We start from the raw sequence: 23,466 nt of genomic DNA on the forward strand, positions 1-23,466 counted from the left end.
ATGATAACCAGGAAAGAATAATTTTTACTAAATCAGAGCCTTGGTCGGTGAGGTGCCCTTGAATTGAAATACTAACTAACTTTCTGTAGTAAGTTATGAAATAAAACACGAAAGCTTTTGCCCCATTTTGTGATTATTATCCAAGTGAAACAACCACAACTGTTTCACTGTTAATTAAACTTGTTTGTTGTGAAGGATGAATTGCTGTGCAACACTGATTTCATAATTTTATATTTATTGACAATTTTTTTTTGCAGGTGTGATTTTGAATGTAAAATATCAGCTATTCAACATAATCTTACAAGATTTCAATTGTTATTATAAATCTGATAACTTTTGACCCTATCATTTGTCATGACTGATAGATTGCTCTTTTTTTCTTGGAAAGATTTCTTCACTGGAAATGAAATTGCTGAATTATACCATTAAAGTGACTAAAAATTGTTCGTGTACAATTGTAAAAACAGTGATAAAAATACTAATATGTATTATTTTAACCAAATTTTCGTACTTTTTAGAATTTACATCCAACATGGTGTAAACTCAAACTATAGTATATATGTGGAAATCCTGCCTACCAATAAAAACTCAAATTAGCTGAACATATATGTATAGTGTGCACATGCATAAACAGCAATTGTGAAATGTTGCAACCAGCACATATTCATGGAAAAAATAAGTTCAATTCCTGGAAAATCATATCAATGTAAACTAAAATCCACTGCATGTGACTTCTGATATTATTAGTTTAACTTAATAAATAGATCATTGAATTAAATGGTAAGTGATGAGAAATGAAATAACAAAAGATAAATTTCAGGAACTGCCTCTTTGCTGATTAAATTCAAAGTGACTTAATAATAGTAGCAGTATTAGTGTAGCAAGCTTGCAATTATACAGTTACAGTAGTAATTAATGAATGGATATTTGCATTGTGATGATGACTATTATTACTACACTTAAGTGGCATAGTTCATCTCTATGTCACATGTATGTTATGTATGATTAAATCATTGTATTTTTTAGTAAATGAACACATTTTACTGGAATTAAACTAATAATCTAGCGATGTTTTCAGTTATTGTGTAGTAATGAAATGTTACTTAGGAAATGATAGATTTGAAAACCCTTACCAAAAAGAGTGACCATATGATGCCATTCCTTCAGAAGTCCACAAGTTTTTTCTGTCTTCTAAACTCATCACATTATGCTGCAGTTTTTTTGAAAATTGTGCTACCCAAAATGAAACTGCAAACATTTGTAGAATAACTGCAAAACAAATGAATTATAAAATTAGGATTTACTATATCACCTATTTTTTTTGTTGAAGTTTATCAATTTAAAGGAGTTGGTCAGCCCCAACTTTGTTTCCTCTTTATTTGTAATATCAATATGTTTATTTCTTTCTATAAATGTAAATAAATGTGTTATCTTGTTACTGCTATAGTTGCCAGTTGTTTGAACTTAATTATGTCAATATGCATTATTAAAATTAGTATTTCTTTATATATCAAATGATGCACATCACATTCACAATAACACTTATACATATAAAGATTAATAAAGAATTTACTCAAAATATGGCTACTTGTATATTTAATTGATATCCATTAATTAGTGCTATGGTGAAAAATACTGTAAAGAAATTCTGTTGTGTGAATCTGTGGACGTATGGGAACATTAACATATATATTTCCCAAATAGATTTATTGTGTGGTCAAAGAAAACAAACTTTTTTCTTTTTGTTAGTAATTGGACATGTTAAAAATGTAGCTTATTCAGGCAAAACTATGTCTGAGTTGTTCTTAAAAAATGTAATTTTTTTTCTAGCCTAAAGTCTGTAATTTTGTTTCAGTGTTATAAAGAGTAATAATGAAAATAATTTTTCCTTTAGAATAATACTGTAAATAAAGCACTTAGATTTAAGTAAAGAGCTTCAATTCAAGCTGCAGAATATTAAAATGGGCTGAAGATTGAATCAAAGGTTTATGCAGAGTTGTAAGGAGTAGAACTTATTTTAGTGTTCAAGTTAAACATAATTATAATCTCTTCCCCTTTGTTGTTCATTCTTTATTTCTGCTTATGAACAGCACTGTGTTTTGGCAATTATTCTTGATTTATAAATTGTTGGTAAGAGGAACAGTCAGTGTATTTGTTTTATAAATGTACTGAAATAGTTATATCAAAGTTATGCATTTTCTCAGATTTTATTTTGTTAATTGTGTATAGAGGTTGCAAGTAAGCTGTATGGTTGAGAGATGGCAGTGGTAAGCACTTAGGTGATGTGGTAATATGAAGTGGTATATCCTAATGCCAACAGAATTCTACAAACTGTCAGTCACAGTATTTGATGATAAAGATGTTTCAGTTTAAATGAAACATTTGACAAACAAATGTTTCTATTTATATGAGAATTAAAATTTTGATAAATCTGTTTTGCTAGGAGAAAAAATATTCAAGAGCATTTTTACAAAAAGATTTAAAATTATTCTGATAATTGAAAAAAGAAACATTCAGTATTTCAGTTCAAAAGTTTACTTTGTAAAATTAGTAAAAAATTGATACAAATTGCAAACTTTTCATAATGCCAGAAGTGCATATTTTAATAGGGTAAGTTAAATAAAACTATGAGAACTTCTTGAATTGAAATTGGAACTGGACTGTTTCATAAGTCATCAAAGTAATGGAAATAGAAGACATAAATGAGTATTGCTGCAGCCACTATCCATTGCCCAGCCGCTTCTCTTTGTGCTGTTTCAATTTTTTTTTCAATTTTAAGCTATGTGTCACCATATCATTTATGTGTATGCTCTACCTTGGTATTACTAAACTGACTGATCTTTGGTGTACTAAATTGACTGATCTTTGGTTTACAAGTACCTAATCATTCATTTTTTCTTTTAATGTAAATAAAACTAAATTTGTTTGAACCAAATATTTACAAATAACTAGGTACATGTTTCCTGTATTTTCCATTTATGATTAGCATAATGAAATAAAAAAATAAAATAAATAATAATAATAAATGATATCTGTTATTATTTTATGAGAAAAGTTACTTGATATGACAGTTTAATTTAAGGAATTCATCCCTGTTTTTCTTTAGCTTTAGTTTTTGTGAAGTTAAGATTTTTTGTTTTACTTTTTTTAAGATATGGGTGAATTGAATTATGAGTGCAATTTTAAGCAGTCACCAAATCAAATGTGAAATCAAGTAAAATCTGAAAAAACAGGTACGACTAAACCCAAAAACACATGAGATTATCTTAAATTTCTTTTGAACTAGTTAGTTGGCTTTTGTTAAGAATTGTTTTTTAGAGTGTAGGTGTGAGATGTTTGGCAGGTTTAGTTATCAGTGAATACCCATGCTGCGAGAACTATTCTTACCTTCTTTAGGCAAGTTATGGTTTACTTTATTATAACTAAACTGTTTGAATTGAATTGATACAAGGTATCAATCTAGTTAATGAAATATGTTTCTGATTACCTGTTCAAAAACTGATTTCCCAGTGCTGCAGATTTATTTTTTATTTTTAGTAATTATAGTTCACATCCTGTTACAGTCATTCTGATTTTATTATTATCATTTTTTATATGAAACGGGATCAATTTTCTACCATATGAAAAATGCCATATCTAACAAATGATCAAATCTTAATGATGAGTCACAATGGATTCTTATTATACACAAAAAGTTTATGAATATAATTATTTTAAAATTCTAAGTAAAAAAAAATGATTCCATAACTATTCAGTTGTATCACTGTATTGATAATAATCAAATAAATATATATAGTGAAATTTTTTTTTTTATTACTAGCTATTGAATAATATTAAAAAATGAACTACTGTTTTTGGTGGAGCTGGATCCTTCAACTAAAATTTAATCAATATTTAAATACTAATATGATATTTAATAGTGAACCAGTTACATTAATTGAAAAGTTTTTCTTTACTGACTGTGACTATCTTAAAAATAAAGAAAGTTAATATTAAACAAGGGATTACAAACTATACATTACTTAGCATCAGTTTTAATGATAGATTGCAACTATAAAATTACTGTAATAGATGGTTTTATTTACCAAAATATAGTTGGATGACTCAGCATAAAAATAATTATACATGGAATATGCTGTTTGGTTTAATTCAGTAAACCAAAGTAATTTCAGTTTTATGCAATTGTATTTTATGTTTTAAACATTTCTAAAAACTCTTGCTCAAGGAAAACATATTTTATAGAACCACATATAATTTTAAGTTTCCAGCCACAAATTTTTGCCATCCATCCATTAAATGTGTACTTCTCATGATTATTGTCACTGTGCAAAGCTTGTTGCATTTGTTCTTGTTTTGTAACTCATATTGGGTAGTCTTACAAACATTATATTATTTTCAAAGAAACGATATGCAGAGTAGAAATTATTATACCCTAATATGATATCTAAGGAAATTTAATGTATTGTTAGTATTGTTGATGTTTGTTCTGCATTGTAAAAGGAGATAATGCAAAATTTTATGGACTAGCAGTATAAGTGTTGCAGTTAGAACTGAGATTTCTTCAAATAACTGAAAGATGTATGAAGTTAACTGCTTCAGTATAGTTGTAGGGAAAATTGGAATAAGGACAAATATTATAAAAAAAACTGATGTGGACACCACATGACTTTCTTGTATGCCTATTAAATTTCATATACACATTTTTTGCTGCACTTCATTTAAACTTATTTCATTTGGAAATGAGATACGTTCCTCCAATTCTTTAATAAAGTGGACAGTAACACAATTGCTGAAATATTAGTTTTTATTAACATCAAATGCAATTATTAATTCAACAATCTTACATGAAATATTAGGATAGAGTAAAAGTACTTTTATTTCTTGTATTACTAAATGAGAAAATGTTAAAATCAAAGAAAGAATAAAAAGAAAGAAAATGTTACAAATCAAACTAAAAATAAACAGGAAGAAAATGTTGCAAACAAAGAAAGAATAAAAACATTAAGAGAAGATGATAAATCTTCTCTTAAATGTTAAGACCAAGGAAAAAATAAAAAAGAATAAGAGAGAGGGATGATGAATATAAAGTGAGAGAAAATTTTAAAACTACGGAATGTGTACACAAATTAGATCAGAAGAATTATTATATCAAACCAAAGAGCGATTAAATGATTGGCAACAAAAAACAAATAAAATGATGATCAACTCCGTCTTAGGGAGAATATTGTCCGACAATATCAGAGGAGTAATGAACTAAAAGATAAGAATTTTTTGCAATTTATTAAAGATCTGGCATGTATGTCTCGCTGTGTATGTTGATCTTGTGAGGGTCTATTTTTCAGTCACTCTGTAACTTAACTTTAATGTAGATAAAATTAAATAAAAATTCCAGAATAATTAAATAAAATTAAACTAGAAAATCCAAAAAAATAGTATGATTCTAAATAATAATTTTCAATTAATATTAAATAATCAGATGTTTCATCAAATGTATTAGATTTGGTGAAACATGCCTATTAAATTACATATACACATTTTTAAACGTTCATATAATTAATTTTATTTCACTAATAACTTCTGATTTTTTCATTTTTTTTTATTGATATTATTGAATTATTAATTATTGTAAAAAAACATTTTACAATCACAGGTTAATAATTATTAATAAAGCAATATATTTAAGTGAAAAAAAAAAAATTAAAAAAAAGGAGATGAAGTCTGATTTGAACCGATGTTCCTTCCCTTGTAAGATCCAAATAATTCATTAATTAAAATTTTATGTGGCTATAATTCTGGAAGCAATGAAAATAAGCACCAGTTATGATATATTGTTGAAAAGCTCTCAATGAGAAGTTATTATTGCAAGTAAAAAATAGATTTTTTTGGATTTTGAGCTTTTTTGGACTTTTTGGTTCAGTCGATTGCAGTCAAGAAGGGAGCTGCACAACTAGATGTTACAACAGTCCTACATCCAAAATTTCAACATCCTACTGCTAATTGTTTTTGAGTTATGCAAGATATGTACATACGTACATACAGATATCATGCTGAAACTAGTCAAAATGAATCAGGGATGGTCAAAATGGTTATTTTCGTTGAAATCTGAAAACTAAATTTTTTTGCAATCTCAATACATTCATCATTTTGTATAAGGAAGTAATAAAAAGGATTTTCTTTAACAAAGTTTTGAATTTGATTTTTTACAAGTTCAATTAATTTATGAGGTGAATCACTACCAATTTTCAAATTAAAGAGAGTAAGAATACAAATAAGAATTTGTGAGAACTGCTGTTCATTATTATTGTATAATGTTACAATAATTTAAATCTTTTTTAGTAATCCAGTTTCATCCAAAAGTATGTGGTCACATTAACGTTTTAATACACAAATATTTCTGCCATATTAAAGTGATGCAATGGTTATCAACTTTATTATTATTTTTAATATTTGTAAAAAAATAGCTTATTTTTCTAGTGCAAATTATTGGGGTTCTATCTTCTATCATGTACTTGAATAGAATAAAAACTAGTATGATTCTCAAAATCTCAAAGAGTTTTTTCACCAAATTTTTCTTAATACCATTAAAAATATATAAATTTAATTTTGGTTAAAACATTTAATTAAAATTTACCAAAACTACAAGAATAAGTTATTTAAAATACAATACAAATAATTGAGTTAAGAATTAAATTCTTTTCAAAAATACATCAGATTGCCTATTAATATTTTTTGCAAAGTGCTATATGATTTTTTTAGAACAGACTAAGCTGTCTTAATACACAGTCAATTTGATGTATGAAAAAATGTATAACTTAAGTTCTGATTATCTGAATGAATGGGATCAGTTTTGAAGTGATGGCATTTTTGAGTACATCCTTCCTTCATATGTATTACAACTTGGAAAAAAATTGCAATAATATTTTAATACTAATTGGCCTTGGTACTGTCCTTGCCCAACACATTGTTGTTGGGCTTTACTGAAAAAAAAAAAAACATTCTAAATATATAGATAGTTTTTCCCATTTAAGGATGGAAGACAATTACTTGAGAGATACTGCTAAAGGTACCCTCATAAGAAGGGATGCAGTCAGTCACCTATGAGTCTCAAATCTATAAAGCTGCGTTAGTTATCCCTAAACTTTCCGGAATAAGAAATTGATCAATCATTCACTAGCTGTTTTTGTTTTGTATTTGTGCAAAATGTAGCTTATATATGAAGAAGTGTAGCCAATAACATGAACTAGGTATTTTACCATGTAGGATCTTCATTATTGTCAACTTAGATGGATGTGCATATCAGATGCAACATATTTTGAAATAGTTGAATATTTGTTCTATAGAGATAATTATTTACTTTGTGAAAATGTATATCAGCTATAAGGATTTTTTCATATATTTTAATTCATGTTTGTCTACTTAGGATATAGTGAAATTTAGTTGTAATGTTAAATGTACATCTCATGTTAAATTACATCAGTCAACATTCACACAATTTGCCACCATTTTCAGTAATGAAAATTATCAAATCACTTTCAAAACCACAAATAATAAGAAACCATTACAACATTACTTACTATAAATAAGTGCAATAAACTAATAAAATAAAATTAACTTCAATAGCCACACTAAATACTGTGTTGAAAGGATTGGATGCAGTTTTACCTAGAGGTACAAAAAATATGCTCAGTATTACATACTACAATTTATTTAATCTCTTAACAAACCACCTTCACCTCATAAAAATTATATCTTTATAAAAATTAACTAGACCCATGTAAAAAAATTTAATCCTCATAAAAGCTCACACTATGCAGAAATTTTTAAGTATGTTTTCATGCCGTAGTTGTTAAACTCATGAAAATTTTACCCGTAGCACATGAAAGCCATAAATTTAAAAGTAACACAAAAATTTATTTATATTTTAACAGACGGAATGCTGATCAAAGATATTATTACCCAAATTTATATGTGTTTGTGTAATCTTATATTTTGTTTTTTTTTTATATATGTAATTGCTCATGATTTTTTTTGTGGTTTATTTTTATTTCTAGTATGTATTACATATAATCAGTACGGTTGATGGTGTTTCCCTATTATTTGAAAACATGTACCATTTATGACAGTACCACCTGCTACTGGATAACTGAAAATACAAAGAAACACATTCTAAAAATTAAAAATTTCAGCTAAAGTTGTTTTAAAAACCTGTTAACTGCATTTTATTGTGCTGATGAATTTATGAATTGATAGTGTTACTCTTTCTTTGTCCTCTACCAATCTCAAGTTAGATAAAAATAACACATTTTAATTTGTACTTCTGAACTACATTACCTTCTAGAATATTCTTTTGATAACTGTTGTCTTACAAAAAAGTGTTTCGTTGCATCTATGTAATGGCCCCAAAAAAAGTAAACATGTAAAAACTATACCTGTTTTACTAAAGTCAGTTAGTAGAGGTGATTTATTGGATAAATGCAAGTTGTTGTTTCAATTAGGTATTTAAAATTACTTATCATGCATAAAGAAGGAATGATAAATACTACTTACTTGTGAGAGAATTCCATAAATAAAGACCAGGAACACCAGTGAATGTACCGATTGGTGTAGTTGCAGTATTAATGACTGCGAATACAGCAGCTGCTGTTGTAAATAGTAGCGAAATAACAGTGGTAACGACGGTTGTTAACCAATATCCATAGATCATAAAATCTATGTCCTGCCTCATCAATTCCAGAACTAAAACAAATGAGCTAATATAATATCATTGAAGTAAATTATCAATCATAATATTACATTGAATTGTGTTGTAAGTGATTGCTTTAACTCAATTTTGACAAAATTTAAAAGTTTTCCCTATAAAATCCTTTTATAAATGGACGGTATGTTATTGGTTCAGTATTGTAATTGTTAGCAGATGACTAAATTTAAAAAAATTATAAGTTGCTGAGGGCAGATTATTTTTAGATTTTGCCTCTTGGAGAGTAAAGGAATATAATGGCATACAGTGATGCTTCAAGTGCTGTCGGTTTGGACACCGACAGTGCTCTCTGTTATCAGAGGGCTGTTGATTTATATGTTAAATCAATACATGGTTAGATTCAGACAGTTAAATGCACAGAGTGCTTATATAGTCCAGATTGAATTTGGTGAGATTGCCCTGAGATGTGGACTGGATATTGTGTTGCTGCAGCATTCGTATATTGTGTCTGGGGATCTGCCAGGATTTCCTTCCCCTTGGAAACATTTCTATTATGGTTTCAGTAGTATGTCTGCTGTCTTGTGCAGAAGGGCACCTAAAACATAAAAATTCACCCTTACATCAACATCATGTTGTTGTTAGGATGGATGTTCAGAACTTGCATATTTATGTTGTAAATTTATACTTTCATACTGAGACCCTGCTGATCATCATTTTGAGTTTTGGGACAAGGTCCTGAGGTTCTCTGTTCCGAGTCCGATTATAATTGGTGTAGATGTTAATACCAAGTCTTCTTTGTGGCATAGAGGTCTCACCAACAATGGTGGTGAGTTAATAAAGTGCTTCATAGCCCAGTTTGGATTAAAAGTTTTCAATGTTTCTGGTGAGTGTCCACATACTCGGGTATGGTTGATTGGGTGATGGCTATTTGTAGAAGTAAACATCGATGTCACCGTTTGTAGGTTTATTCCTGCCAATGTTTATGATTGAAAGGTGGTGGATGATTGCTCAAGTGATCATTGATTAATTGTACATGAGATTGTTGGTGGCTTGAGTGAGTGCTACCGATGTAATTTTCCTGTAAATCAAAAAAAAAAAAGCTCCGAGTATTAGGTCGGAGTTTGGAGACATTCAATCTAGAGGACTTGGCAGAGAGGTTGTCGGCGGCTTTTATTGATGCCGCTGAGAATTCCATTTCCCTCAGTTCTGGTTATTTTCTGGTTCTGGTCGAGAGCGGTTAGCCCAATGGTGGAATAGGGAACTGTCGGATCCGAAGCAGACTGTCAGCCGTTTACGGAGAGCATCTCAACGTGAGGGTGATGTTGAGCGGTGGGCAGTGCTTGTTTAGGACTATAAGGAACGAAGATCTTATTACTTTCACAAGGTTCGTTCTGCAAAAAGGGATTCATGGCGTTTTTTTTGTGAACGAGCAGGCGAACAAAGACCCGTCGGGAGTAGTGTATAGGGTACTGGGACGTAAACGACAACGTTCTTCTGTCCGCTTTCTTGATCCGGCACGGTGTGATTTCAGATAAAACTGAAATTTTACTCAGAAGTTTGCATGACTTTCTGCCTGATGGCAACGAAGCTGGGGAAACCGCATATCATCTTTTCGGCGTGAGGTTGCTCTGTTTCGCGGGGATGCAGTGTCTTCGGAAGTTACTAAGGCTGAGGTGCGTCAGGCCTTTTGTAGTATGGGGTAGTATGTTTTTCCCTGTGGGGTCAGAGATTTTTAGATATGAAAATTCATATACTATTGAGGTAGCAATAATGAGTTTTTAGTAACCATCATTTCCTTGCGGTAAATAAATAAATATTTTATTCAGGCTCCAGAACATAACTGTACATTTCACAGATGATCTTAGGGTGGAATTTGTTCTAATATTCGCAGTACGGGCGTAATTTAAAATCGAATTAATTCATCGACAATGAATAATTGGAAAGTACGTCAATTCGTAATGCATTTTATCGGCGATTTTCTATTTTTTTAAATATCTTTGTTGCAATGACTACCGCGCAGTTAGTGATACAGTGCTGTGTAGATAAATGTTACTGTTTAAAATTTCTATCCTGTAACTATGGTTTAAATAAACTATTATTTTTGTCAACAAAGTATTACGCAACTTTTATTTTTTCGATTATTTTCTTTTCTTTAAAGTTAACCTATTTTATTTATCTCCTATAAAACAATGAACAGTTAATATCGGCAATAAGAAAAAGATTTTATTGACGTTTTTAACTATCCAATGCCAATTTTTGAATACATTTTATTTTAACTGCTAAATCGTTTTTAATATAAAAAATGTGATGTGCCTGTACGCCTATTAAATTACATATATTCTTTATTCAATTTTATTTGTTATTATTGAATTATTATTTATTGTAAAATATTTTTACAATCAGAGATTAATCATAATAATAAATCGATATATTTAAATTTAAAAAAAAGTTAAAAAAAAAACAGGAAATGAAGTAGGATTTGAACCAATATGCCTCCCTTTGTAAGACCCAAACAATTCATTAATTAAAAATTTTTTGGGCTATAATTCTGGAACCGATGAAAATAAGTACCAGCTATGATATATAATTGAAAAGCTCTCATTGAGGGCTTATTAAAGATATTATAAAAGATATTTATCGGACAGACAAGGAAGGATTTAATGTTATATTAATGTCGACAAACGATATCTGTGACATTACTACAAACTTTGAATCTTATTTGTCCGCTAAACATAATGTATACATTTGATAATCTGTAAATAAATTGTATTTTCTGTTTTTTGTTGTTGTAATAATAAAACCAATTATTTATGCTGTTAACTAAACATTTGAGGGCAGTTAAGAAAAAAAATCTAAAATCTAAATTTTTTGGATTTCGGGCTTTTTTAGACATTTTTGGTCCAGTAAATTGCAATCAAAAGGGAAGGTGCATAACTAGATGTTATAACACTCCTAAATCCAAATTTTTTTCTTGTACTTCGCAGAAGGAGGTAAAATTTATGTATTTTATTTTTCTACAGCAATTTTTTTCTTTTTAATATTTGTTAACAGTTTTCTACCATAAAGTAAAAACGTATTATAGATAGAATTCTTATTTCGTACACGTGATATAAAACAGATTTCAAACATTTTGAAAACGAAAAGTTCGATTTTCACGAATTGAAATAAAGGATAAGTCTTTGCAGTAAATTAAATTTTGAAGAAATTCATTAGCTACTTTTGCCGAAAAACTAATTTTCCAGGATTCTAAATTTCATCATATGAAAAATTTTGAATTAAAAATTATCTCATTAAACATGTAAACGCCATCATTATTAAGCGACAAAAATAAAATATAGAAATAAGAAAATTTTTTACTTTGATCATTAACACCTAAAAATTACAAATGGTTTTTTATTTTTGGTCTTCGTTCAAGAATCGTTAATTATAGCAAAACGTCACAAAAGAAAAACTGTATTGCATTTATTGTATCATAAGTTTAAAGATGACTATTGACGACTGAATTACAACGTAAGAGAAAAACATTTATTTTTTCTAGAAATCCTGGTGCTTGAGATTTGTAAAATAAGCCATCATTTGATACAAATTGAATACATATTTTATGGAGTTATTTTGTCGATGTTGGGACTTATGAATTTTTGTGATGCTTGGAAGTCTCACATAACGAAAAGAAGTGAAAAAAGCATTTTCATCATTTTTTTTTTTTTTATAAAATCAGCTTATGCTCTCAGTATGCTTGTTGGCCGAATTACAGTAACCGTTTTTGACTATTCTCGTTTTTTAAGTTCCGTGACAGATCTGGCTTTAACCCACCGATCTGTTCATTAAAATGTCAAAAAAATTTTAAAAATAAAATATAAACAATTAATTAGTTAGACTACTATAATAATTTAATTAATATTGAAGAAATTAAGTTAATTTAAGAACACTTTTTACTGCAGCCGGATTTCACTACGCAAATAAATAGTAGTTTACGACTATTATTGCTACTCGGTGCTGTGATGATATATATTTACTTATTTATAAATTATTCATTTTTGTAATATAATACTTTCATACAATTCACTCTCATATAATAAATAAATATATATATATCTATATATGAGAGGTGTATAGTATTTAATAAATATTTATTCATAAGTTATACAAATATTATCAAAATAATTATAAAAAATCTCTTACCACTGAATTGATAGGTTCTCCATCCATATGCTACATTTAATTCTTTTTTACCCTGAAAAAGGCCAAAGTGTATATGTCCGTCTGATTCTGTCGGATTTGGGGTTCTTCTAGCTTGAGAAATTACCCAGTAATTTGTACCTAATGCTGCTGCTACTAGTGCGATACTTAGACAGGATCCGAGGAACGTCACGAAGATCATTCCACGTTTGTACAAGTTCATCATTTTTTTAAGCGATTACTGATCGATCATTCTCTTCTGAAAAGTAAGAAACAGAATTATGAAAAACGAGGAGTTCGATTTTACAGTTTACAATTCATAATATTTCAGGCTTTAGGTACATATATATGTTATTTTATTTCTATCTGTTAATCGAGGTTACTTATAAGGGACTATATCACGATACAGTAAAATGCGTTAATTAAATTGTGCATTGAAATATCACTGCTGTGGTGTATTTAATTACAAAACTGTATACAATAATTATATAGAATTGTTTCACCGGACTTATGTTTTATTCAGATCCTTTTATTAGGTGGCATTCAAGCAGTAATGCGAGAGTTTTACAGTAATGATTAAGAACGTAACTTAGGAAGTGGAAGTGGATGTCAGATTTTTATCATAACCGGTTGAGTTCTTTGCAGCGAACCATAATACCTGTTTATGCTACTTTAATTCAGTAAGTCCTGTAGCATCGTTTCTTCACAGTTTAGATTATGAATGTTTATATCGCTAATAAGAAAAGAACATTAAATTTAATTAATAGCTATGATTGAAGGTTATAGCAAAAATTTTAACGGTCATAGATACAAAAACCAACAGTTTAAAAATATATTTATTATAATCTTTAATGTACGATTTTAATGAGGAAGATGAAGTGGCTGCAATTATTAGTAGAAATATTATACAGTTTCCAAAACTCCAACCCACACACAAAGATCATTTTATAAAAAAAATCAGCGAGTAGAAGGCATAAACAAAGTGACATATGAAAAGCGAACGTTCGCAATGAAGGAATTCATTTTTATAATTAAGTAGCGGTTTATGTATAACCACAACTTATAGACAAAACGATTGATTTGTAATTTTAGAATTACCAAAATGGAAGTTCCTAGAAAATTTTCAGTATTTAAGAAAAAAATGTACTGTCGGTAATTTTCTTTAGGTACTCCAAGAAGAGTTTGTCCGTATGAGTATGCGCTTAAAATGATCCAATCGTGAAGTAATTTTATGCACATTTGGGATAATTCTTTTTTTGCGGATACTCTAATAAAAATTTGTCATTTTATCAATTACGAAGAGGAATACTCCTCCGAGTATTCGGAGTACTGTGACCGATCAATACTGGTAAACTTGCGATCGGTAAAATGAAGCGGTATAAACTGGAATAATGCGTTTTATGCAGCAGTTTTGGCTTTTTTTACACCCACAGGTAGGACCCATTCAGGTCCGTAGACAGATCCGCCCGCAGTATATATATATAAATTAGAGCATAGCTCTAATTAAGTTCTGTATTCTAAATTAGAGCATAGCTGATATAAACATTAAGTATGGAATGTATTCCTACTGATCATCTATTTCTAAATAATCATTTGTTTCTAAGAATAAATATTATAGTTGAAGCCTTTGTCTTTGTAATGTACTTTATTCAGTTCTCTTGTAGTACTCATCCCGTTCAGTGTAGTGATATTTACATAATAGGACCTTCGAACCTACTACGGATTAAATAAATGACTATCGAAATTTCACCGAACACCACGGAGGAAGAAAGAGATCAAGGAATAAACTAACAGTCCTACCGAAAAGAGTGCTTTAAAACTTTCTCTAGGCTTAGAAAATTCATCCCACTTGCAAGTTTTTGGAAATTACTCGGTGTATTTCTAGAATTGAAACGGTATATTCTTTATAAAAGATTTTGTATTGACCGGCTCAAATATGTTTCATGAATTCCTTTCCCAAAGAGCCACTTGAGATCAGGATTAGGCTTCTTTATGGCAAAAGCCTTTTCTACTTTATAAACTGTGAAGATTTTATTCCTAAGGAACGGTATAAGAAATTTCTTAATTGTTGAGAAGAAAACCTAAAATCTGTTTAGTATCATTCAACAATATTAAGTTCTTTCAAGAAATTGTTGATTGATAAAGCGCTTTAATTTAGAGCTTTCTCTTTTTTTGAAGCTATTTTTGAAAAATACGTTACGTTTAACGAATAATTCCTACCACTTTTCCGGGAATGGTCTCTTACAAGCAAAATATTTCATTTGAGCTCATTACTTAAATTTCAAATAACAAAATATTAATCGATTATTTATTAAAAAAAAAAAAAATAAAACAAAAAACAGATATAACCACACAAAAACCAGTAACCTACAAAAAAAAAAATTAGGTGCCACAATCCCAAATCTGGGTCCTTAAGTTGTATATAAATCCCACAAGATAGCGATAGCGTTCACTTTGGGACTCAGTGAAATGAATCGACTGTGTTTTAATGAATTTTTCTGTTAGCTTTCTTCTTTCCTCTGATTTTTGAATAAACTTTTTTTTAATGTCAGGAAAACGAACAATATAAAATGTATAATTTTCTACATTCTTTCTATAATTTTTATTTATTTAGCATTTCCGTAATAAATTTGTTATTATTTATTTAATTGTAATGAATAATGCATCAGACTAAATAAGCTAATATTTTATATTTTAGAAAAAAAATAGAAACATGTTTACGTCGATAACCTCCATTGTTTTGAGTTCGTTAAAAATTGCAATATATTTCATTACGTGTTTTTAACATTTGTAGTTATTTATAACGTGAATTGTAATTAAGTAATAAACGCATGTATTTATAACTACAGTTTTTACACTAATATTTTTGTAGATTAAATCATCATCGATGATTTAATATTGATGGGGGAAAATCTAGTTAATAAATAAATTTCATAGTTTTGTTTTGTTGGTACAAAAAAAAAAAAAGTAATACGAAAAAGAGTAATTATTCGTATGTTTTAAATTGTGACAGCTATGATCGAATTCTTAATAATCTAAAAATAATTAGTAAATATTATACAGTAGTTTTTCTGTGAGTGCGTAAACTATGAGCAAAAGAAAGGTGAATTACGCGAGTCTTAACTAGGTGTATACGTGTCTTGTATCCCTTTACTTTTCTTTTTCCCTTAAGTACACACCGTAAACATTATATTACCGTCCTTAGTTTTCTCATAACGACTACGTTATGAGAAAACTAAGATAAAAATTTACTCATCTATGTAAGATTGTAGCGTAGCACTTTTGTAGGAGTCAATTCATCGCATTATTTATCTCTCACCAAAGTTCACTTTAAACATGTAATAAAATTCAAAAAGCAGGTATTACACAAACCTATATAGCTATTACTTCTCTACCATATCGATTTGAAGTTTGTAGAAATGTGAGCCGGTATACTTTATTGGCATAATGAGGTAGGTTGGGGGAAGTAACATCTCTAAAGGTAAATTAAATTTCACTTATAATACAATAACATAAAGAACATTTCTAAAACTACTGTTATAGGTGTGAGTAAATAATAATATTTCTGTTGCAAATTGTATTATTATTTTCATTGTTATGGCTTTAAAAAATGTGATGTGGACATCACATGACTTCCTTATACATCTGTTAACTTACATATACACATTTTGTTTTTAAATGAATAGTTCATAAAATTTTATTTCATTAATAACTTATATTTTCTTTTTGTTTTATTATTGAATTATTATTTATCGTAATTTTTTTTACCGTCAGAGGTTAATAATTATTAATAAATCAATATAATTAAATTAAAAAAAAAGTTAAAAAAAAGGAAATGAAGGTTGATTCGAACTGATGTGTCTTCCTCTTCTAAGATCCAAATATTTCATTAATTAAAATTTTATTTGGCTATAGCTCTGGAACCGATGAAAATAAGTACCAGTTATGATATATCATTGAAAGCTCTCAATGAGGGCTTATTGCCGTAAAATCCAAATTTTTTTGGATTTTAGATTAGAAAATCGGACTCTGTCCGGTTCGGACTGTAACAACTAGATACAACAGTCCTAAATCCAAAATTTCAACATCCTACGGCTAATCGTTTTTGAGTATGTGAGATACGTTCATACGTACGTACAGGTGTCACGCCGAAACTAGTCAAAATGGATTCAGAGATGGCCAAAATGGATATTTCCGTTGAAATTTTAAAACTGAAATTTTTTGCGATTACAATACTTCCTTTACTTCGTTCATTCGTTCAAGGAAGTAATTAACTATGATTTCTTGACAATACGAGAGATGGATTATTCTAATTTTTTGTTGAAATTCTTTATTTACAATCGATTTGCCTTATAGAAACCATAAGTAAATTTTATGTAAAATATTACGTAAAAGAGGAGCATCCAGTTATACTCTTCAAAAAAAAACAAAAAAACACAAAATTAACATGCAATAAACAGTACATATACAACCCTATTAATTTGATTTGTAAAACGAAATAATTGTAAAGTCCAGAAATAGCTAATACACATTCAAAATTATTAAATAGCAACAATTTAACAATCAAAATAATAATTAACACATAAATAATAAACGTAGAGTCCAGAAAGTATATAACACAAAACCAGAATAACAGTATTAAATAATTGTAAAAGTCCAGGAGTAATCAACATATAATCCAAATAATTAAAATAAAAATAAAATAATAATCTAATATAAAAAATAAAATAAAATGATAATCGTAATAATAATCAACACATAATAATCATAGAGTCCAGAAAGTTGAAAATGCATAATCAGTTATACTAAGCTGAAAATATATATTATCATCATAATCAACTTATAACCGGTTCGAGATAATACCATTACTCTGAATAGTTCCGAAACCTTACAGTCATTCAACTTAGGAGGCTTATCATCTCAAGCATCAGGATCCGATCTATAGGTACAACACGTGAAGCTTTTTGAGCCGTATGAAATTTGTATGTAGTTTAAAGCGAGATGGTTTAACTTGAGAATTAAGTCGAAATATATACTTCGTGCCTTGATGTTCAAGCTCTTCGTGAAAAAACGGGATTCTCAGGTATTTGTGAATCTCAGCATTCTTCACGAACCATGGTGGTTGCGCTATTCTTCTTAGAATTTTGTTCTGAAACCTTTGGATGACCTCCAAATTGTTCTTATTTGTAGTATTCCATAGTTGAATCTCGTGTGTCCAGATTGGCTTCAAGAAAATCTTGTACTGGTAGAGAGTTGAGATCCTCTGTCCACTAGCCAGTACATTCTAATTTGAAGTAAAACTGCTTTCTTTTCTCCCTTACGTGATTCCTTCATGTTATGGAACACATTCCTTCATGTGATGTAATCCTAGATATTGAACGCTATTGGAATACGGAATATTCTCAATATCAAGATGAACCCGTGGATAATCTTCCTCCTCATCTTCAACCTTACGTGTTTGGACTTTGCCGGTTTAACCCGTATCTTCCATTTATGCGACCCCTGACGGGTCTTACTCATTGAGACTTTGGCGACCCCACGGCCCTAGTCTACGCATCCTTTTTCCCACTACACACTGAGTTGCTAAACCTTTTACACCATACACACAAATTACAAAAATTACAACATACACATTTACACAACAACACCTTTAATGCTTCTTACACATATACTTGGTGGTGTGGCGACACTTTACGAAACGCAATCGTAATCCATGATGGAAACTATAGTGCTGAAGGGTTGGTGGTTCTACGTAGTGAGTCTCGAACGATGTCCTCTAGGCACCTGGGTGAATCCAGTTCTATTTAGTTCTAGCCTCTGTAGGCTTGGGCTCTGGAGAAGTGGTTCTGCATTTTCCCGGTTCTCGTGGAACCAAAATTTCAAGTCCTCTAAAAAATTCTATGATGGTTGGTGGTCCATCTGAAAAAAACACCAAAATAGTCTAATGATAAGGCTTCGCTCGGCGTTTTCTGACGAGAATAACAATTCTGAAGCAAGTGTTAATTAAAATGGTAACAAATCCAGTCTACAACACAAGAACGTCAGATTTGTAGTTCTTCCAAAAAAACAGGAAGGTGGGTCTTAATCCCTTATAATATGGTGGCCTTTTCTGATTAACACAGTTGTAACGGGTTCAAGTGGTTCCCCGAAGAACATCAGGAAATTATGAGACGGATCGACACTAACTGAAGCTTATAATAATGAGCAGAATCTATTTCTCTTATGTGTTATTAATACGGGTGGCATAAGCAAAAGTGCGATGTGCCACAAAACTTTGAATACCAGTTGAAAGGTAATATTTTGCCGGGACCTTCTGGATTACTGAAGTAGCTGATGAGTTTCGTCCCCAAGAAGTTGTTGAAGTTAAGCGAATAATCAAACAACAGAGCAGAATGGATGAACTACGTAGCTAGGAAAATTACCTTTCCTTTTATTAACTTTCAACCTTCTCGAACCACCGGAAAATATAAAAGTCGGTTACCTACCACTGCAAGTACGATCTTTCATCCCTAATCCACGGCAGTGTTTCAAATCTATGAATATGGCTGCACTACCACATCTTGCTCAAAAACTGAAGTGTGTGCTTGATATGCTAAAGAAGATCACAATGACACAATTTGCCAAGAAGATGAAAAATGTGCGAACTGTACTGGATCACATACAGTTCACTCCCGAGATTGCCCAACTTTTAAAGAAGAGAAGCCAATCCTAAAAATCTGTTCCTAGCAAAAGTTTTCTTTTCCAGCCAAACGAAGAGAATATAAGAACACGCTAAACTCTCGTAACCTGATTAAACCAGATATCTCTTTTGCCGCCACAACATCAGGAGAAGGTAATCAACAGTGTGGATCCTGTAGTGAGCTAAAAAAATTTGTTCAGGTATTATCTGATCAAGTTGCTTCACTTACAGCTACTACTTCAGAGCTAATTAAAATGAGAAGGAAGCGGGTCCTCTCCCGATTGCGGGTAGAACATAACAGAGCCACTTACGGGGTCAGCAGAAAACGCACCACTATGAGTATGATGCGACTGCCACTTGACTGTGCGGTATACCCTTGTGAATTGCATATGTTACGCGGCCTAACGTCGTAAATTTAAATCTCCCAATAACATTCGCCGAATTTTTGGGCAGTCTAAGATAAGGAAGTTTTAAACCGGGTGTTGATGTTTCTACGATGTATTAGTTTCCAGCATAAAGTTTAATATTGTTTTTGTTACGTGAAACATTTATTTTTCTTTAGTCATATATATATATTTTGTTTTGGTTTCGATCATTTTTTTAGTATATATTTTTTCTTATAATTGTTATGGTTTTTATTTTAATTCTTCGATCTTTTTGTTATCCGAGAAGGGCCCTTTACACTCCTCTCGGACTTTGTTAAATTCTATTTATATTTTTAAAAAATTTTATTTTTGCGTTTTATTATTAATATTCCGACTATGATATCAGTTTTAAGTAAGTTTTTGGTGGCATTTTATCTCTGTTATTAGTTGCAAGTTTTCGTTTTTTTAATATTTTAATTTTTAGCTTAGTTTTAGTTTTTTGTTATCTTACTCCGGGTTATGATAACGCGAAAGCGTTTTTCGTCCTTCAAAAGGAAAAAAAGATTTACGTAGCCATAAGTTGACAACATCCAACCCCGTTTGAAGTTTTTCCGAGGACTGAGCAGGATTGCCGTCAACCGCCAGTATCTCTCTTTCATCCGCAAAGGACGCAACGGTAGCATAGTCCGGAGTAGAAAGGTCTTCTTTGAAGACCAGGTATAAAATCGGCTCCAAAACAGAAACCTGTGGACCTAAATTAGTGTCAGAAAGCCAGACAGCTCTTGGCAAAATTTTATTTGCGAGAACCGATCATCTAGGTTGCTAAAACACGCTAAAGATACATGGCTGGAGCAGCCTTGACTTTAACTAGTATAGAAGCCCAAGTAACCGAACCTTGTCAAAGGCCTGTATATCCAAGAACGCCGCCGAACAATATTCCGTCATTTCTAGTTACATGGTGATGATACTAGTAATCTTATGGGTCTGTTCGACAGTAGCGTGACCAGTTCGAAAACTAAATTGGTGATCGGGTATAACATCATTGCTATCCAAAACAGTTCATAATTTTCGAAGGAAAAGCCTCTCGAATACCTTAGATAAAATCGGCAGCAAGCTGATAGACCTGTAGGATGACGCATCCTGAGCTGGTTTACCAGGTTTCAGGACCATTGTAATCTGAGATAGCTTCTATTCTGTTATGAATACGTTGATCGGAGAATTGTGTTGAAGAGGTGTCGTATGTATATTACAGCTCTAGTTGGGAACATAGATAAGATCTTGTGTCTAACAGGATCAAATCCGGGAGCCTTATTCAGATCCCGTTTTTTATCTCAATTTCATGTGCTATCTCTTTAGACGAGAAGGACTTTATCGGTAAAATCAATGGAATCGGGCTATTCAAGAAACTAGTAATTCCTAAATGAGCAACCCTTACGATTTCATTAGGCTTGGAAACTTCATTTAAGTGTGCAGCAAACGGTTTGGTCTTCTGACTGTCATTACAAGCCCAACCACAGGATGGTTTTCTCTCCTAAGAGGAGATAGATTCTCGACATAGTCCTGAACGACTCATTTTTGATTTCCTTCAGCAGCCACTTTCATCTGCGAGCAGTCCTGTTCAGAGCTGTTCTATCCTCAGGCATCCTGAAGCGTTGCCACCTTTTCCTAATTCTCCTCTTAATGGCAATAAGGTCTATCATCTCCCTAGAGTAATTCCTTCTTTCCTGTCCTTCGTGTGTCCTCTCAGGTGTAGAGTGCCACGCCACTTCTCGCAAGGTCGAAGCCAATTGTCGTGTCGCAATGTCTATATTATTTGCACAATTTGAAGATACTTCTAAAGGCAACCGTTACCTACTCATTCCCAGTCTGTCTTATTATTTTGTATGATTGGAGAAATCTTCTTTATTATAATCATCGTGCTAAACTTTAAAGCAACTGGTGGGTGGTCGAATGTGGAATCTAATTATTCCTCACATCAGTATAAAAGGAGAAAACTCTTAAACTAACATAAAAACATAACAGAACAATAAATCTCGTAGAATCAGAAGGTCAATAGGTTGGTTGTAGGCCAGAGACAACGTTGAGTTGCATCTTCTCGATAGCCTCCTTCAAGGTCCTTCCACGAGTTATACCCAGCAACATTCGTGATATCTTGTGCAATGATGGCGGGATTTTGGAACGGATGTTTCTTTTTTTACATGGTACTGGGTTACTGCAAAGGATTTAATATACTCATATATGTTTTTCTGTAAGGAGAATATTTTTAATAATTTTAACCTTTATTTTAGATTTGAATTTTTAGTTCTATGTGTTTAATTTTACTATCCGGGGAGGGGATTTTTGCACAACCCATCAGAGTTGGGTAAGTTTTTATACTTTCTTTATTCTATTATTTTAGCTTTTATATTATATCAACATTGTCTGTGGTATTAGTTTTGGGGTTTGTTTTGCCTTCTTGGCTTGTTTTAGTAAATTTCTATTATATGGTTAATATTACCCTTTTAATAATAACTACCGGGCGATGATAACACCCAGGCGTTTTTCGCCCACAAACAAAAAAAAGAAAAAAAAAAAAGAGTTATGAGACGAAATCTCCGGAGTATATATCTGAGTATAATCTGGGATTATTCTTCAATGCATGATTCAGTTTTTGTTTCCCCTTTTGAGGAGAATTTCTTGGTATATTTTACAGGTTATATCTGGAAAGGTGGTCAAGATAGCGTAATGCACATGTAGCCGGCGAGTTCCTGTTCGTATTTAGGCAGTCAGTAGTTCTGTAGCAGCCCGCGCACTGATAAGGCAGAATACAATTGTTTTTAGTATGGCCGTATTTCTGACAGCGCATAAATTTTTTCGGTGTCTCAAACCTGACACAGCAGTTGGCTTTATTGTTGTCTCGAGGTCCCAAGTTCACAAATAAAATTTGATAAAGGTTTTTTCAATACCAGATGGCAGGTGTTCACAATGCTACTGATCTTATATCCGTGGATTTCAGTGTCATTCTGTATCACATTTAACCGTATTGAATGATGCAGATTTCACAACAGTACCTGAAAACTCTTTTTTCACGCTTCGTAAAAGTGTGCTTATAAGGTTGCGCTCCCGTATTACCTGAATTATACTTCTGTACCTTTTAATGTTCACGAGCACATGAAATTGTTTACTGTTGATTTTCCGTACACTGTCGTCTTTGGACATTAAAAATTCTAGTAAATAGTAAAGTTTTGTTATATCAGAGATCTCGTACAAAACTGTCGGTCGGGGTTTAATTTCCACAGTTTGCTTGACATCTCTGCTGACCTCTTCTGTGGGTAAGTGCTCATACCGATTGGAGAGCGCGAAGTCAGGCACATCTATGGCTTCTATTGGAGGCAATTAACAAGGTGTTGATTACAGGGAGCTTTCCTACAACATGGAAAGTGGGTAAATTGCTGTTGATCCCGAAACAGTGAATGCAGGTCAGCGACAATCATACAAGCTTATTTGTCTATTGCCGACGATCGGCAAGTTATACGAGAGACTTTTGGTGGGATGAGTTCAGTCTG

General features: G+C 31.1%; 1 protein-coding gene across 2 annotated transcripts in view; it reads right to left on the reverse strand.

Moving 5' to 3' along the window:
• The window catches only part of LOC142327602 (clarin-3), a 107,095-nt gene that overhangs the window by 411 nt on the left and 83,218 nt on the right, over nucleotides 1–23,466 (reverse strand). For both annotated transcript variants that reach the window (XM_075370809.1, XM_075370803.1), the window contains 3 exons: nucleotides 12,881–13,136; nucleotides 8,548–8,736; nucleotides 1,134–1,269 (listed from right to left, as the gene is read on the reverse strand). In XM_075370809.1, coding sequence (XP_075226924.1) covers nucleotides 1,134–1,269; nucleotides 8,548–8,736; nucleotides 12,881–13,103 — 548 coding nt within the window. In that variant the 5' untranslated portion in view covers nucleotides 13,104–13,136. The remainder of the gene's footprint in view (nucleotides 1–1,133; nucleotides 1,270–8,547; nucleotides 8,737–12,880; nucleotides 13,137–23,466) is intronic.

Source organism: Lycorma delicatula, chromosome 1, assembly GCF_047948215.1.
Source record: "Lycorma delicatula isolate Av1 chromosome 1, ASM4794821v1, whole genome shotgun sequence".
NCBI lineage: Eukaryota > Metazoa > Arthropoda > Insecta > Hemiptera > Fulgoridae > Lycorma > Lycorma delicatula.